We start from the raw sequence: 16,677 nt of genomic DNA, 5'->3' as shown, positions 1-16,677 counted from the left end.
GGGTTTCCTTCTAGATATGTGATTCACTTTGAACTAGTTATAATGTTGTGAGGGTTTAGTTGACGATGACTTTTGTATCTGAGTGTCTCGTTCCAAATTATTTGTTTTTCTGAATTCTTATCTTCTCCAAAATGGTAGATAAATACAGTAGTCTGAAAGATGCAAGGTTTTTTGTTTTTACCAAAGTGGTATTGTACGTATAATATGAAAACCTGGTTATCTGTCTCTTTTGATGTTAAGGTGTTATCAGCCTTATCCATTCATGCTAAAATTCCTGATTTGTTTTTTACCTAATGATTTAAAAAGAAAAAAAGGATTTCATTAACCAAATTTCAAATTGGATATAAGATTTAATGAAAGAAAATGAGCGAAAAGGAAAGCTAAAAAAAGAAATGAGAGAACAGATTGTGTGTGTATTTATTTATATATATATTTCATGTAACATATATGTTATGTTACATATATACAATAAACATATGTATGTTAACTTGCAAGGGATTATGAAAGACTGCAAGTGACAGAAATATATGTGTCAAAGATGATGTTTGTTAAAGTACATACAAAAATTTGTATGTAAGCCAAAGTTAGAGTTTGGGGTGGAAAAGTCCTAAAGGAGGACACTTTCAAAGCTTTATTCTTGGGACTTCCCTGTCAGTCTAGTAGCTAAGACACCACACTCCCAATGCAGGGAACCCAAGGTTCAATCCCTGGTCAGGGAACTAGATCCCACATGCCTCAAATAAGAATTCGCACACTGCAACTAAGACTTGGTACAACCCAATAAATAAACATGCACTTTATTTTTTAAAAGAACTTTATTCTCTAATAAAGCAATTTTCAGTTTTGGACCATGTCTCTTAAGTCAGCATTGATGTTGGTAAGAAGAAACAAAAGCCTTGAACTCAAACTGTTATTGGTTTTGATGCAGTAATTAGAATGATAATATTTTTATGAAATGGGAGGTAAATAGTTCAAAACAATTGTGCTCCAAGGCTGAACAGTAATTGAGGCTCTGTAAGGTTATTGTGAAGGGCAAAAAGATTTGGTAATTTTGCACACACATACACACAAGATTTAGATTATTTAAAGAGAAAGAAAAGTAATATCAAAAGAAGGAAAAAGGTGTGCTCACCTGGTTTGTATTGGTTGGGTTATGCAATATTGATTTACTAACATAAGGTGTTGCAACCAGATTTTGCTGACTGTTATAAACTGAGCTTATAATATGTCAGAAATCCAAATCTGTTTTATTTCTCATACGTGAGTAGAATTTATATTAACTGAAAAATATTGGGCTTTATGTTCCTTTCAGTAATAGAGTGACCCAAGGCCACCAACCCCAAGTGATTCCTACTGCCTGTCCTGTGACTCCATGGCTCTCATGTCAGGACAGACAACTATTTGTTGCTTAATTCTTTCCTTTTAGTATTCATTTTACATTTAAGCTGTTTCCTGTTTCTTTCCCTTTCCATTCGTTGAATCCATCTTTCCCCAGGATAGCATCAGCTATGGTTGATTTATTCTGGCCTCAGCATTCGTATTTCTTATTTTCCTGATATGATCTATTTTTCTTTGCTATCCACAGACAGAAATAAGTATGGTGGATGTAAAGCTTATGGATACTCCAGAAGGTACCCAGAAGCTTGGCATTCCCCTCTGCCAAAAGGCTTGACTGCGTGCTAGGTTCCTGGGTTTTCTGTCCACTGAAGGTTGAATCCACTCTCTGTATCTCCTCAGAAAAATTCCTCAGCCGTTAGCCTTAGAAGACAGAGTTTTAGAAGTCAGTCAACCTATTTGCATATACCTGGTGGGCTCTCAGTTTATTCAAGTAGTCCGTAAAGACCCAGGGACAAATTTTGATTAGTTGAATTAATAGTTGGAACTTGAAAGATGGTGAAGACTGATTGAAAAATGAACAGGCATGTGTAAGAAATTGGGAGAAAAGTAGGTTTACAGGTGATGGGTGAGCAAGAGTTAGTGAAGTATATGTAAAATAGTATAAGCTAGTTACATTTAAATATTACACATCTACATCAGAAAAGATAAATTCTGTTCACCTCTTCATTATTATTTATCACAGGGATTATGACCGGGAACAGTTTGCTGATAACCAAATCCCACTGTTGGTAATAGGGACTAAACTGGATCAGATTCATGAAAACAAGCGTCATGAAGTTTTAACTAGGACTGCTTTCCTGGCTGAGGATTTCAATGCAGAAGAGATCAATTTGGTGTGTATTTTCACTAATGCATGCTTGTTTTATTATCAGGAAAAGGCAAAACCAAAGACTTCACAAATTACATACTCAGAGAAGAAGCTTTATATTTGAATCAGGCATTTGGGTTTTAGTCCAAACAGTAGTGAAGACTGGAGCCATACAGATTATGAAATGGGCACAGCCTCCTTGTGTGTTGATCTGTTGCAATGTTCAGACTTTGTTCTAATGTAAGTCACAGGCTTTTTCTTGAAAAGATCTTAAAAAATCACACCAAAATCAAAATAATTAGGAAGACAAAGAGTGGTCACTGATACTGTGCGTTGTTTATTCTTGCTTTAGAAAAGCCTCTTAGCTTCTTACACTAGAGAGTTTACCTTAAAGGGAAACAGACATATAAATGAGAAAATTACAAACTGTAAACTAGGAGTGCTTCATAAGCATTAGTTTATGTATATTTATATATATACCATGAATTGAGCCCCTTCTTGAGATATTTAGCTCAATTAAAACCAGACTTTAAAAAGGCTAGGAAAGTTCTCATATAAGCCAGTTAGTGTTGCTGAGGGAATGATCCTGGCCAGCAGTTTCAGTCGTGGTTTATATGTCATTGTTCACAAGTAGGATTTCTACAATATATCAGCGTACTGGTATTTCAGCCATGGTGGTGCTGGTTTTATACAACTAAGGGCTCACGTTTATTAAGCACTTATTAGTGCTAGACACACTGTTTTAGTACTTTATGTACGTTGTCTCACATGCATCGTCGTCACATTAATCCTAGAAGATAGGTACTATAAATATCTCCATTTTAAAAATGAAGGCTAGAAGCAGAGAAGAGTAACTAAAGCAAGGTTACCCAGGTGGAACCAGGTGCTCTAACTCCAGAGCCTGTGCTCTACAATTAAACGTATTTTCCACTGAATTATCCTTCAACTAACACTTAGAATCTTGGATCTGAAAGAATTGTTAGAAATCATCTAGATCACCAAGTACCCAAACCTGACTTCATATTCATATTACCAACAGTATTTGAAAAAATTTTTGAATAAGTGCCCTACAACTGGAGCTTTTTATTCATAACGTGTGACAGAAGGACCTGGATTCTGTAATTTTAACAAATGACTCAGGTTATTCTGAGCCCTTTTTCTGTGATTCAACATTGGTGAACGCTGCTAGGTTCAACCCCACCTCTACCCCCGTAACTGAGTTAGCTTCTGCCTCACATTCCACTGTTGTTGTTTTTTTACAATCTGCTTTGCAGTGGAGGCGCCTTTTTTTCCTCAGCTGCCAGCATTATGTCCCAGGTAGTGAGGACTGGACCATTATAGTCCAGAGAATTCCTATTACATAGAATATATAATGTCCTTGTTGAAGAAGTGCTGAGGTTACTTTTTTTGAACATGGTTTCCAAAGGGAAATTTGCCATTGAATATGTTTAATTTGTTCCAGCAATTACTTTTAATGTATTTTAGAATGTGTCTGTTTCTGTACCTGTGAGTTTCTATGACAATCACCTAGCTATATGCTTTTCCTATTTTACTTGCAAAGGCAGGGCCATCTTTAATTGTTAACAAGATGTAAAGGTACTCAAATAGTGGTACTTTGGCACACGTGGTCTCCACAGTGTTCACATACAACGTACTTAAAGCCTTCTATCAGCGTACACTTTCAAGAGCACAGAAGAAACAACAAGAGGGTCTTGAGGATGCAGAGAAGAAAAAAATGAGGAGAAAAATTAGATAAGCTTTTCAAAAAGAGATAGTAGTCAAAAAGACTCAGCAAGTATATATAAAGTCTCAAGTAAAAACTGATTTAACAGTATTAGTGCTAACATCTTTGGTTCCTATATGAATTTACTTAACATTATTAAACAGTAAGAATTAACATAATTGTATCAAAGCTATCTTGTGTTTGGGGGAGAAAAGGCAAATTGTTTAAATTATAAACAGGGAGGCGATTACTTATTGTTTTAAATCCTGCTAGGCTTGTTATGGGCTTCCCTCATAGCTCAGTCGGAAAAGAATCTGCCTGCAATGCAAGAGTCCGAGGTTTGATTCCTGGGTTGGGAAGATCCCCTGGAGAAGGAAATGGCAATCCACTCCAGTATTCTTGCCTGGAGAATCCCATGGACAGAGGAACCTGGCAGGATACAGTCCATGGTCGCAAGAGTTGGACACAACTTAGCAACTAAATCACCACCAGGCTTATCATGTCTAGCGCAAATTTTTCTCTGCTACGTGTTTACTTCAAAGTGATCATTCTGAAGCATCTTCCCTAGTTAAGATTTCTTTCTCAAGCTTAGGCAAGGATTTAGAGCTATTAGTTTTCAGGCTTTGACCTCAGTCATGATCAGTAGCAGATAGTTTATAGTTCTTTGAGATCTAAAATTCTCATCCTAAAATTATAGGATTTCTCTAACCTGGTCACCTTGAAATTGTTGAATTACGTTTTGGAGGGGTTTTGTTTTTTGCTTGATATTTGATTTAGTTTTTGTATTTAGTACTTTAGCTCTATGTGGAATCATCTCTGAAGTCTTAACAGTCTGACGATTATGTAATCAATATCCGTTTTGTAAAACATATCTACTTAAGGTTTGTCTTTTATATGCCCCAGCTACTATATAAATGTTCAAACGTTATTTCAAATACAACAGATTACAGAATATTTCAGTCTATTTAATCCGTATATAGAATTACCTTTTATTATGTTAAGTGCTTTTGCGTCTAAAAATTCAATCTGATGGCATTTTCTTGGGATGAAGAAAGAAGGAAACTAATATTTCAGTACCTGCTATGTGCTGGACATGCAATAAGAAAGTGAAAGAAAGTGAAGTCGCTCAGTCGTGTCCAACTCTTTGCGACCCCATGGACTGTAGCCTACCACGCTCCTACGTCCATGGGATTTTCCAGGCAAGAGTAGTGGAGTGGGTTACCATTTCCTTCTCCAGAGGATCTTCATAACCCAGGGATCAAACCTGGGTCTCCCGCATTGTAGGCAGACGCTTTACCATCTGAGCCACCAGGGAAGTCCTGGACATGCATTATCTCCTTTAATTTTCACAAAAATCCTACGAGATGAGTATTGCTATCCCCATTTCACAGATTGGTAAGCGTACCTTTAAAGGTTTTGTAACCTCACCAATGTCACACAATCTAGAGATATTGAGATGGATACTCAGGTTCAGAGCTTGCTGGCTTCCGAGACTTATGATTTTTATTTTACTCTACAATCTTTGAAAAGTTATTGAAGTCTCTTTTTTCTTTTGTGGTTTTGGAAAATGTATTTTAGCTTCTAGCCAAAATTTAAAATGCGAGCCTTGAAATGTTGTATATTGGTAAAATAGATGATTGTTATAAAATATATTGGAAAGGAATCATGTGGGTATTTATCAGAATAAATTACAGTCAGAATAAATCCAACAATAATTAGATCCCAGGGAACACAGATGATTTATAACTGAAAAATTAAATATTGTCCTTGCAAAGAAGCCTGTATCATATCCCCATGGTTGGGTCTTAAGTGGCATTTGAGGTAAAAATCAAAGTAGTCAGTCTATTGAGGTGGCAAGTCAGTATTGACAAGCGAAGGCAATTCAACATTGGATTTCTAGAAAAAGGATAGTAAACCATTTAAGGTCTTTACTAATCATTGCAATGTACTATCATTATACTATTTCAGATTATTTTGTCTTCAGAGCCCCATTTTCTCCTCTTTTTATTCTAGTAATATCTGTTGTTTCTTATTTAATTACTATTAAAAATAATAATGATATTTTGAAATAAACTTATTATCTGTTGCTTATTATTATCACAAGTATATCGATTGTTTATTATTATCTTTATGGCCCACCAAGGATGTAGTGCCTTGCATTTAGTGAGTGAGAAACCCCTGGAAACTGTTACTCCTTTACTCCTTATTTTCATGCTTCCTACTTTTCCTAAGAACTTTATAGTACTTAAGTTAGTTGAGTACTGGTAAATAACTTGTATTAAATAGTGAAGTGTTATTTATTTTTGACAGCTCTCTTTCTGCTTTTCAAGGTAAATATAGGTAAGTCACATAAGTAGTATCTTGGTTTTGTTGTTAGTAAGACATTACCAATCCCGTCTTCCTTTATGAAGTTATTTGATGATGAATACATTGGTTCAGTGTCCTCTAAAATTGCCTAAATAACAAAGAGTAAGTGGCCTTATCTTCCTTTAGCACTTTCCTTTTTGCTCTGTGTATCATAATTTGAAAAATTACTTGACAGTATGATGGCTAATATTTTATTATAGAAATGTGCAAGAGGAATAGTAATGACTAACAAAAAGCTTATGTTTCCTAACGTTTAATTGTAGATTTACGTTTTATCTCCTAGGATTGCACAAATCCACGGTACTTAGCTGCAGGTTCTTCCAATGCTGTCAAGCTCAGTAGGTTTTTTGATAAGGTAATGGCTTCAATTAAGTTATTTTTAAACTTAATTTATGTACCATGAGAGTTTAAATTCTTTGCAGAATGCTTTGTCTTTTTATTCCTTCATCCTGAACTTCACAGCTTGAATAATACTTGTTTTGACCTTTCTTATCTGTTTGTATAATTGCTCAAGACCTGCTGACGTGTTTATTCTATCACCAGTGTTCTCAAAGTGAAGGATGAAACCTACTAGATTCAAATAGTTTTTTTTTAAGATACCTAATTCCCTCCTTAAAACAATTTATGTTTCCTTATTTTCTAGCTCTTTTTGTACTCATTCACTATGCTCAAGCCCCCATAAAAAATACTAAACTGAGGAGATTCTGCTTAAAGTCCTGAGTCATTTTGCTCACCCAGCTACTAATATTCTCCCACATAAATGTTACTATTACTTTTAAGGCTCTGTCATCTTCCTGATTCCCTAATTTTCCCTATCAGAAACCTTTGCATTCCAGTTATTGACTCTTACCAGCCTCATCTTATTGTCCTGAACTGGAACGAAAATATAGAATGATTCAGCATACTGGTAAATTAGAGCACTGTTTGTCTTTCCTTCACAAGGCCATATGTCTGCATTGTGTATAATATTGACCAAGTTAAACTATTCACCCAATGTTGACATTGTGCAGTAAAGTGAAATAGGATGTATTCCTATATTATTATTGAAAAAAGATTAATTTCTGTATTATATTTCCTTTTATAAGTAAATCTCCCAAGAAAAAAATTTCCCTCTTCATAGCTCTGTCTTATGAGTCATTTTTCTTTTAGCTCTTTAGAGATCTAAATATTTGGCTCTTTTGTCTAATAGGTCAACATAAGATAGGCCCCACAGCCCATCCCTGTTTAAAATTAGACCACTGGGAAATTTTTGCTTCATTGCATAAACTCCCAACTGGTGTGTGGCAGAAAAGGTACAGGTGTACTGAGATGGTGATCCCCTCAGTTCTCAGAGCAGCCAAGGCCCCTGGGCTGGCTCTACCCTTTACCCCATGTCACACACAAATATTAGTATTCTCTAAATGTGCCATGACTGAGAAAAAATGGTAGGAAGCACTGCAAGGAACCAAATTTTCTTTCCACATTGTTTTCACAGTTAAAACATATGAGCTCCTGTTTGGTTTAGATCCATGACCACCATGGTGACTCAGACAGTAAAGAATTCACCTGCCAATGCGGGAGACCCAGGCCCATTCCCTGGAGAAGGGAATGGCTACCCGCTCCAGTATTCTTGCCTAGAGAATTCTGTGGACAAAGGAGCCTGGTGGGCTAGAGTCCATGGAATCAAGAGTCAGACACAACTGAGTGACCAACATATACCATCTGTGTCCCCTAGGAACAACATCTTATATTAATAGATCTGTATCTGACATGGAAAGATCCCACAATATATTGTCTTAAATTTAAATAATTTATTAATTTTATTTTTTACTTAAAAAAAATTTTTTTCCTACTTTATGGCCATACTTCATGGTATGTGGGATCTTAGTTCCCCCACCAGGGGTTGAACCCATGCCCCCTGCAGTGGAAGCACAGAATCTTAACCTCTGAGCCTCCAGGGAAGTCACTTAAATCATTTATTAATTTTAAAATTAAAAAAATAAAATGTGATAAGTTATATCCCAGAGAAACAATGGATTATAGGCCAGTGTGATTCAAATTGTCAGGCAAAGCTTTACTTAAAAGAAAAATATTAGAGGGAATTTGGTTGGTTTTAAGAGGAGAGCAAGATTTGATAGGAGAATAATAACACAAATTGAGGGCAGGGAATTATGAGCAAAAGGGAAAAATAACTCCTCTTTTGGTTTCCTAAATCACAACAAAAGGTAGGTGGATTAAGAGGTTGGCCAGACCTCCAGATTGCAGTGGTTGGCTGAAAGCAAGGGACCTGCATCTTATCTTCCAGAATTCACAGGATTTCTTTTCCAAGAGGGTATCTAATCCTCTTCCACATTCCCTTCACTAATAGTAACTCCTCTCCACTCTAGAGTAATAGAAGTTTCCTGTCCCACCCTGGAGAGAAGAAAGAGAATCAGTTCTGTCATAGTTTTTGTGGGGTCAAGTATTTTAGATGTATACTAATCACGAACCAGCTTTTCTGCCTTTGAGGCCAGTGAATGCAACCTTACCCTGAGTCTCTTGTGGCTAAAAGTAACTGAGCCATAGTCTTGAAGATAAAAAGAATCCAGGTGAGATGACTGTCAGGCCAGTGAGAGCAAGCTGGTACAGGCCTGGAAGAAGATACTCTGCTTTATTCAGAAGAAATTCCTAGCTTCATAATTCTAGACTCTAACCTCTTAATCTCCAAATGATCTGTATTCTAATCTGCTGAACTTTTCTTAATCACAACAGCTCTGTGTAAAGAAAATAATACTGCCTCTGTTGACATTGCAGTTTCTCAAGTGTTCATCATGTAGACATATGGTACTCTTAAATTCATTATATTAAGGTGTATGTTTTGAAGGCTTCTCTTCAGTAATAGTGATGGATTTTGCCTTATTTCTCCCACTGACCAAATACAAACAGTTCTGAAACTGCTGAATAAAGGGTGCGAATTAAGTCTATAAGAAGTTAATTGACCGATTTTGATATTGTGTCATCTGTCACCATTAAGGACCTACAGAATTTACAGCTGTGGTTACTGGAGGGATGTGGCAGTTGACTATGTTATACAGACAGAGGCCTCTTCAAAGAATAGCTGTGCTATTGTAGTAGCAGAAGTGCTTTGCTTTTTTTTTTTTTTTTTTTAATTGGAGGATATTGCTTTTAGACTGTTGTGTTGGTTTCTGCAATACAGCAGAGTGAATTATCTTATGGATTCTGTCTGGTACCTTTTGGGGCTGACTGCAAGAGAGTTTTGACCCAAATTTGCAGCCAAATTTCCAGATTTACACTGGGAATTGCATGGGATCAAAGGTCATTTTCTCTTGTTATTTAGTCGTTTTTGTTTGTTCATTTATTTTTTGACCTATCGTTAACGCTTTTTGGAACTAGAGACAGACTTTTATAAAAATACTTCCACAGTCCTGATCCCGTCAGCACCAGGTTTAACTCAGTGTAGTAGATGTCTGTTGCTACTGAAACGACTCTTATCTTGGGTGTGCACCTTTTAGTGCCATCAGTGGTCAGTGCGCTTACTGCTTTTTCAAGGTATACATGCTAAGCCCTTAATATCTTTGTTTCTAACAGGTCATAGAGAAGAGATACTTTTTAAGAGATGGTAATCAGGTCTGTATCTATCTTTTTTGATAAAATGATTTCTTTAATTTGTGGAAAGGTTTGATTGATCTGAAATTAACTTCCAAATTCCTTTTTGAGGTTTGTTTTTTTTTTTAAGAAGTTGGGGTGACGGGGGAGTACTTTGCAGGCCCAACCAAATGACTTTCTTCTGTCTTCTTAAATACAGAAGAAAAACTCAGATCAACGGAAAATAAGGGTCTGAGAAACAAGAAAAATCCAGAGATAAAGTTACATTATAAAATAATAGGAAACAATTTGCTTGAGACTGCAGAGGTACATATCCATAGTCTGTCACAATGCAGATAATTCATATGAAAGTCCAGCAAGTGAATATTGTGAGTTTCACCTTCATCCTGTCTGATTTAGATGACACTATCACCAATTACTCGGCAAATGTTTTTCATTTTAGTAGAATTTATTTTTATTATTTAATCTGCTGTGGTTTTCTGAGTAAAACCTCAAAAAGATATTTCTTTAAAGAACAACAGCATAACATACAGAAACAAAAAATAAGAAAACATTTTAAAGGCTATTAGCATTTGAACTCTGCCTGTTTTGAGTCCTAACATGATTATCTTTCTTGCCTACAGATTCCAGGCTTTCCTGATCGAAAAAGGTTTGGGGGAGGAACATTAAAGAGCTTACATTATGACTGAATTACATTCATCCTTTGGAAGAGTGAGCAAGCGGTGGCAGTTTTTCACAGCTTTCTTCTTGCTGTGTCGATTATTAATGTCTCAGCCTTTTAATGATATCATCTTTAAAATACCACCCTTCAGCCTCACCCTTTAATGGAAAACTGAAAGGAAGTAACAGCGTGGGAGCTCCAGACTTTGTCCTCATTTTATTTTTCACCTTTCTGTCCCTGTTTATAGATTATATAAAAACCTTGTAGAAATATGAGATGTCAAAATGATGCAGTAAATGAGCAGTGACAGAATGCTGCAGAGAAAATTTACTCTTGCCTAGAACTGGAGGATTTTTATGGGTCTGTAATTTTCCCACATGCATTGCTGAAGGCTTAATTAAGTACTTGAGAAATGTATCTCCATTGTTTTACCTTCTGAGGGGAAAGGTTATGTTAACCAGCCTGAGTTGTCCACCCCAAACAATCTCTGTCATTTTCAAAGAAGCAAAATGGTGTTATTTAATTGTCTCCACCTTCATCACACACACAAGGATGCCTAATAATAGCAATTGTCTCTCTCTCTCCTCCTTTGCAAATGGCTCAGTGGCTGGAAGAGGCAGACTAAGAGCTGGAGTTAAATATAAATAGATTAATAATACATAGAGAACAGCAGTACCAGTAAAGGAGAATTCTGCAAGAAACTGACAGCTCAGTAAACGCTTCACTCCTTAGGTTCCAGCTCTGCACCCTATTACTGTTTTCTGTTTGAAAACAGGCAGGGTGAACTCTAAGACCTGCACAAGGGCAGGAAGAGGGATTTACACCCTCTTCAGTTTTTATTTTTATTTTTGAAGGAAAAGTCAACTCCTAAAATGTCCCTTAACTACAGTCCATAAACTATGAATATTATTCTTTGTGTTAACAATGCATTTATGGAGAGAAGTAAAAATAAGTTCCACAGCAACACATTTACATGAATTATGGACTAGGATTCTTGGATTTCATAATCTAAAGTTTTTCGGGGTGGTGTGTGTGTGTGTATATGCATAACTGTTCATCATTACTTTTTTTACCCATCTTTTTTGCTTGTATAATTCCCTTTGCCCCAGTTCTTTATTAATATATAAACCTGTTTTACAGAAACTGTAATTTGCTGCCTTATTCAACAACACCTTTTCACACATATTCTGTTTCTAGCTTTGCTGTAAGACTCCACACTCCTGATTTTGCTCCATATTAAAGTATAATAATAGTAAATACACAGTTTCAGCTTCTCATTTCAAAACTAGGGAAAAAACACTAAATTCTCTTTCTGTTCCGTACTCTGGAAGTCAAGGTATGCTGAAAATGGATATCAAAATCACAATGTTCGTGCTTTTAGTAAGGCAGTTTTGGGGATTTGAGAAAGGATTTTAAAGCACTTTTCATCAGCTAGAATATTCTCCAGTCTTTCTGCACATCCTCCCCCACAAGAGTTAGCCCTGATTTCTTTTTCGACAAGAGGAGGGCTATGTAAATCAGGATCTGTACGTGGGATTTGGCACAAGCATGTTGTGACAGAGGCTGTGCAGTTAGGAAGTAGAAACCAAGCATACACAAAGACCGAGACCAACTGAAGTTCTCTGTGTTCCTTTTTTAAAAAACAAATCAGTAGCCCTTTCTTCCTCTTTCTTTCCCTTAATTAAGAAAAAGATCTATTCCAATTTCTGTATTTTCTCCCTTATTGAAAAATAACCCATCCCTGATAGCTTCAGGATCAACTTTGAAAAATCAACAGTACTCCACTCCATTTCTTCTTGTTCTCAGGCTTGACTCCTGAATTATAGTTTTCTAAGGAAAAATAATTTTTAATACTCTACAGTAAGTTTGTTGCAGTATTAGTAGCAGCAAAATAAGGTTGTTTGCCAAAATGAATGTTATTAGCCAGAGTTCTTCTAAAAGAATCTTTTGAAGCATAATTTTTGCCAAGACTTCCTGAGACTTGGTCATAAAAATTGCTTTTAGGTAATAAACAAGTGTAAACACCAGATACTTCCTTAGAAGTGTTAATTAAATCTTCAGTTTTCTTGCTTTCTTGATGGAACAAATTGCTAGCAATAGAGAAAGTTTTTTGTTTTCCCCTGTTGTGATTCAGATGTCTAGCCAGTGTTCTTACTCACTGTGAAGGCAACTAGATATGAAAATATTTGTCCACTCATCTGTCCCTCAGGTTGCTTGGTTTGCAACCCAGCTAAGGATATGGGTTGGTCTTTCAACTTTAGTGCTCTAAGGAAAGAGCTGCTCCCAAAGGGGTTGATCCATATCAGCTTTATTCAGGTTCTCAGAAGTCCCTGCACTTGAGGCATCTTTGATATAATCCAGGTGCTTTGACACTGCTGTTTTTCTGTCCATTCTGAAAATGGACTTAATAGAACTGATGTGCTGGGCTGGGCCATCAGACTGAGGTAAAGAGCTCCTAACCCGCCTCTATGATCAGAGGTTTTGAATCTTCATTTCAATAGTGTGTGCTTTAGCACCCAGCCCAGGTAGGGCCTTGTATGGGTATCTAAATGCTGGTTTAAAGCACAGGTAGCAACTTTTTAAAGAACTTTGAAGGTCTAACAGGATGTCTGCATTGATTTAATATCTATTAAAATTCAAAGGAGGATACCCTTTGGGGGAAGGAGGAGAAGGAAATAAAAAATTCATTTCTCCCTAATCCCAAAACTGAGTTAAATTACTGTGGTAGGAGAGGAAGGGTTGCAGGAAGCCTAGTCCTGAGAGAACCCTGAACCTCACATATTCCCCAGTATGTTGGCCTGATGCAGAATTGGGAATTGGAGCCTGCCGGGGCTGCTCCATAGAGTAAGAAAGAGATCCAACTTTGAGTTACAATTAGCACCTTCATTTAAGAACTCAATGGGGAGGGAGGAGGGAGGAGGCTTCAGGATGGGGAACACAGGTATACCTGTGGCGGATTCATTTCGATATTTGGGAAAACTAATACAATATTGTAAAGTTTAAAAATAAAAAAAAAAAAGAACTCAAAGAAATGACTTTAAAACTCAAAAATGCATGAAAGTCCTCTGAAGTGTTTGTTTAAAATGCAAAGACTGAAATTTCTTCTGCCCCCTTCATGCAAATCTATGTATTGGGTTAGCCAAAAAGTCTCTTTGGTTTTTCCCATAAAGTCTTATGGAAAAAAACAGAATGAACTTTTTGGCCAACCCTATTATAATGACATAGGGCCGGGATTCTGTATTTTTAACAGGCAAACTAGGTGATTTTAATGCAGGTAGTTCAGAATCCAGCCTTTGACACCTCATTAAAAGAAGCATTTCTAGAAAGACTTTCTCTTTTATACTCCCTGGTGTGTGTGAGTCCAGAGCCTCTTCAGAGAGTAAACCTATCTTGTGCCAGAATCCAGAGGTGGCCTATATCTGGTGTCTCCAATTCCTGGTCCTTTTCAAATTCTTCACTTCACCTGTTCCCCACGTCCATTCACTGGATCCCTCTGCCTCTGCCTGGTTTTTAGCATCTTTCTTATTTCTCGCCAGTTGGATACTGTGATTCTTCTCTGGTCCAGTATATGACTGCCTTACCCAGTATAGTTAGTGTGCCTTACACACAACCTGCTTCTTCCACTGGCTGTCTTTGAATGTTAATCACCCTGCCTCTTTCTCTTGCTTTAAATATCTGCCCGAACTCCCCTTTCTGAAAGACTTCCCTCACTGGACTCCACCCTGTTCCATCAGTGCACTAAAAATAGGTCTTTGAATGCGCTGCACTTCTCTTTGTACACAATCCTCCCTTGATCCATCCCTTACTGTTTGTGACTTGGCTCAGCTATCACCTCAGGAAGCCTTCAGTGCCCTGCTAGTCAGAGCTCTGCAGTCCCTAATCCCTCCCATAACACCATGGACTCTTCTTCCTTGTCACAGGAAGAGTCCAGGCACCCCATTGTAATGGCCCATTTATTGGTCAATCTTCTCCAGTGTGCGCCCTCCTAGAGGACTAGGATCATCTCTGTATCCCCCACACCTCACAGGGCCTGGCATTTAGCAGGTCCCCAATAGTTGTGAAATGAATATGTGATTAGATTAAAATAGAAAGCCATCAGACATAGAATCAAAGCTCCGTGCTTCTGTGTTTTATGTGTTCTCGTTTCTTTGTGTATATATTGCACAATACCTGGCACATGGTGGTGCAAAGCAAATACTTGTTTTATTAAGTTATTGTTACAAAAACTGAAGACAGGAAATAAAGTGAACCCACTTGGGGAAAACCCCTAAATAAGAAATTGATAGGCTTATTCGATTTTAAATGTTTTCAGGCCCCTAAAATAATTTTCATTCTGTCAAGGATCTCTTACCACTTTCCTACTCTTTCAGAAATCTCTCACATCTTAGGAAAGAACTGAAACACCTCTTAAATCTGCCTTTAAAGCTGATTCAGAAAGAGCACATGAAGTTTATGGAAAATCAAAGCAGTAAAGCTTTTCCTTTGTCTCTTATTGGTTTCCATCCATTTTTCCCCCTAATCACCAAACTCTGGCTTCCAGGATCAATAGCAGTTCAAGAACCAATGTACTCATGAACTCAGATATGCAAGAAATATTTTTCCTGAATTCACTTTTGATTTTGAGTCTGCATACTGCAGGAATAATAAAAACCTAGCCTCAGTAAAGCTGGGGTTTGCACCTTCCCCCTTTCTCCCAGGTTTGCATATAAATTCCAGGGAAGCTTATGTAATACCACAATGTTAGTGTCTGTGCTGACATATGCTTAGATGTGCTGTAAGTTCCCTGGTCTGCAGGCATCAGTCCACACAGTGTGCTTCCAACCTGTCACTTGTTTCTATCAACATGGCGCCTTTGAGCTAGTCTTTCTGCACTAACACCTCAGACACAAGCAAATCATTCTGCTGCTACTGCAGTATGCTGGAGCCTGGGGACCTCTGGAAGATGCTTAGACCTATTTATCTAAAGCAGAAGGTGTCAAAGTGGCAGCCCATAGTCACTCACACCTATATGCATGCTTTTTTTTAACATAATTGTATCAGTTACCTATCACTGCTTAACAAAACACCCCAAAACTTTACTGGCATAAAATATGTCAATCTATTTGCTCACAATTCTGTGTGTCCACAATTTGGGCTGGGTTTAGCTGGTGGTTCCCCTGCTGGTCTCACTTAGGATCACATATGTGTCTGCAGTTATCTGGCAGCCACATTGCTTCATTCACACATCTGGTAACTAGTGCTGGCTGTTGAGTGCCTGGACAACTCAACAAAGGCAACATGGTATAAAATTCTTTAAGAATCTTATTTCCTTATGCCTGTATCTCTCTAATAAGAGACCCAAAGGTTATTTTATCCAGATGGTATCTCATTCTCTTTGTCCAGATGGTATCTCACTCTCAAGGAGGCTAGCCTGCATGGTGGTCTCAAGTAGCAAGAAATGGGAAAATCCTAAAGCACAAGCATTTTTTAAACCTCTGCCTGTGTTGTGTTTGCTATTAGCCAAAGTAAGATTCAAGGAGATAAGTTAAAGACTCCATCTCATGTTGGGAGGAGCAGCAAAGTCACATTGCAAAGGAGCATGTATGCAAGGATGAAAGGAAATTGTGGGCATTTTTTACAATCTGTTACAGTGACTTCATTCATTCATTCATCCATTCACTTATGTAAGTTGCCAGTGTTTAAAAATTGGAACTTCATTTATATATCTTTAAAACTTACTTAGCCTACCTTACCCATTTACATGTTCTGCCTGGTCTGCTGCACTTGAGTTACAATAATAAAGCCTAGTTTACAAGATTGTTTTTGTGCAATTAAATGAGGTAATGTCTGTGGGAAAATCTGGCATGACAAGCACTCAATATATGGTTTCTTCCTTCCTGAATGCCATTAGCATGAAGTTGATACCTGACCATGGCTAAGGAGAGTAGCCAAGATGAAGGACAAGGGAGTCATGGAAAAGTGGCTGGAAAATAACCCTTAGGTCTCTTGTTAGAGGGATACAAGCATAAGGAAATAATATTCTTAAGGAATTTATAAGAACACTAAATATATTTGAGAAATTAAGTTGAACAACAGTAAACATCTAAATTGGCTTTAACTGGAGTGCTTCACTCTGAACTGTTCACCCAGCTCATC

The 16,677-nt window shown here is 37.2% G+C and overlaps 1 protein-coding gene across 1 annotated transcript in view; it reads left to right on the top strand.

The window, feature by feature from the left end:
- The window catches only part of RABL3 (RAB, member of RAS oncogene family like 3), a 37,984-nt gene extending 26,185 nt beyond the window's left edge, over positions 1-11,799 (top strand). Inside the window, exons 5-8 of the mRNA XM_055568316.1 lie at positions 2,081-2,231; positions 6,580-6,651; positions 9,864-9,902; positions 10,505-11,799. Of these exons, the coding sequence (XP_055424291.1) occupies positions 2,081-2,231; positions 6,580-6,651; positions 9,864-9,902; positions 10,505-10,570 (328 nt within the window). The 3' untranslated portion in view covers positions 10,571-11,799. The remainder of the gene's footprint in view (positions 1-2,080; positions 2,232-6,579; positions 6,652-9,863; positions 9,903-10,504) is intronic.
- The last annotated feature ends 4,878 nt before the right edge of the window (positions 11,800-16,677 follow it).

The sequence above is a fragment of the Bubalus kerabau genome, chromosome 2 (genome assembly GCF_029407905.1).
Source record: "Bubalus kerabau isolate K-KA32 ecotype Philippines breed swamp buffalo chromosome 2, PCC_UOA_SB_1v2, whole genome shotgun sequence".
NCBI classification, from domain to species: domain Eukaryota; kingdom Metazoa; phylum Chordata; class Mammalia; order Artiodactyla; family Bovidae; genus Bubalus; species Bubalus kerabau.
The sequence above is the reverse complement of the archived record's forward strand: the minus strand, read 5'-3'. Positions and strand labels throughout refer to the sequence as shown.